Source organism: Penaeus monodon, chromosome 24, assembly GCF_015228065.2.
Source record: "Penaeus monodon isolate SGIC_2016 chromosome 24, NSTDA_Pmon_1, whole genome shotgun sequence".
NCBI lineage: Eukaryota > Metazoa > Arthropoda > Malacostraca > Decapoda > Penaeidae > Penaeus > Penaeus monodon.
This window is the reverse complement of record NC_051409.1, coordinates 11,762,204-11,763,279: the sequence shown is the minus strand read 5'-3', so window position 1 is coordinate 11,763,279 and position 1,076 is coordinate 11,762,204. Positions and strand designations below refer to the sequence as shown.

At 52.1% G+C, this 1,076-nt stretch overlaps 1 protein-coding gene across 1 annotated transcript in view; it reads left to right on the top strand.

Moving 5' to 3' along the window:
- Positions 1-23: 23 nt before the first annotated feature.
- LOC119588582 (hyphally regulated cell wall protein 3-like) overlaps positions 24-1,076 on the top strand; it is a 5,733-nt gene continuing 4,680 nt past the window's right edge. The window contains exon 1 of the mRNA XM_037937223.1: positions 24-1,042. Coding sequence (XP_037793151.1) covers positions 113-1,042 — 930 coding nt within the window. The 5' untranslated portion in view covers positions 24-112. The remainder of the gene's footprint in view (positions 1,043-1,076) is intronic.

Below are 1,076 nucleotides of genomic sequence, written 5' to 3'. Positions count from 1 at the left end.
CGTTGGTAGCTCCAGTGTGAGTATATCTGCTGACTCTACCCTCACCAGCGGCTCCCACAACCACCATAACCTCCCTGACACCACAACCAACTCCACCCACCACGACCACCAGATGCCTTCACCACCCAACAGCCCTGACCCTGACCGCCAGTACCACCACCAGAATAGCTACGACCACCATAACTATGAAAACTTTAGCTTCGACAACCACCATCTCCACAGCAATGACTGCTCGACCATCAGTGACAGTCCAGAGCCCTATTACAGCAACTTTCCCCCCAATGACCTACACCAACAGCCAGTTTCCCACAATAAAAGCCTGTACCCAAGCCTTGAACCCTTGACTCAACACTCCACTAACATCCTTATTCATTACCACGATATAGAACGTCTACACCCATCTCTTCCGCCTTCTTCCTCGTCTTCACTATCTTCCAGTAGTCAGCCTATTCCAAGACCCAGAAGTTCCATCATATCTTCTGTTCACAGTAGTGAGTCGTCAACCCACATTGTCCAGAATTATGGTCCCTCCACTAGTGTTTCTAATTCTACCTCCACTGGCAGCCAGTATAGCACTAACTCTTTGCAGAGATCCGGAGCACGTCCTCAACAGCGTGGCTCTAGCTATGGCCTGTCGAGGGGGATATCTCCTCCTCCACTTCCCTCTTCATCTGTGACTACCTCCTCCTCTTCACCTGCTCCTTCCGGTTCTTCCTGCGGCACCAGTGCTACTCTCCCGCGGCCTACAGGTACCAGCCGGCCGCTCATGAGAACCACTGGCTCCCAAACCAACATCTTCCGCACTACAGCCTCGCAGACTAACCAGACTAACCCGGGTCACAAGGCTTCCTGCAAACCCCCCCATTCCTCTTCCTCCAACAAAAAAGAATCAGATACAAGTCAAGGCATCCAGACAACCAATGGGACTAACCTGGCTCACTCTGCCCTACACTGGAGGGTCTATAACTGGGATGCCTACAGGGAAGAGGCAGAGTGGTCTAACTCACTAGGTCGTCCCGTCAAGAGAGCTGAAAGGGAACAAGTAAGTATCGCGCACTCACACCGCACTATGCTAG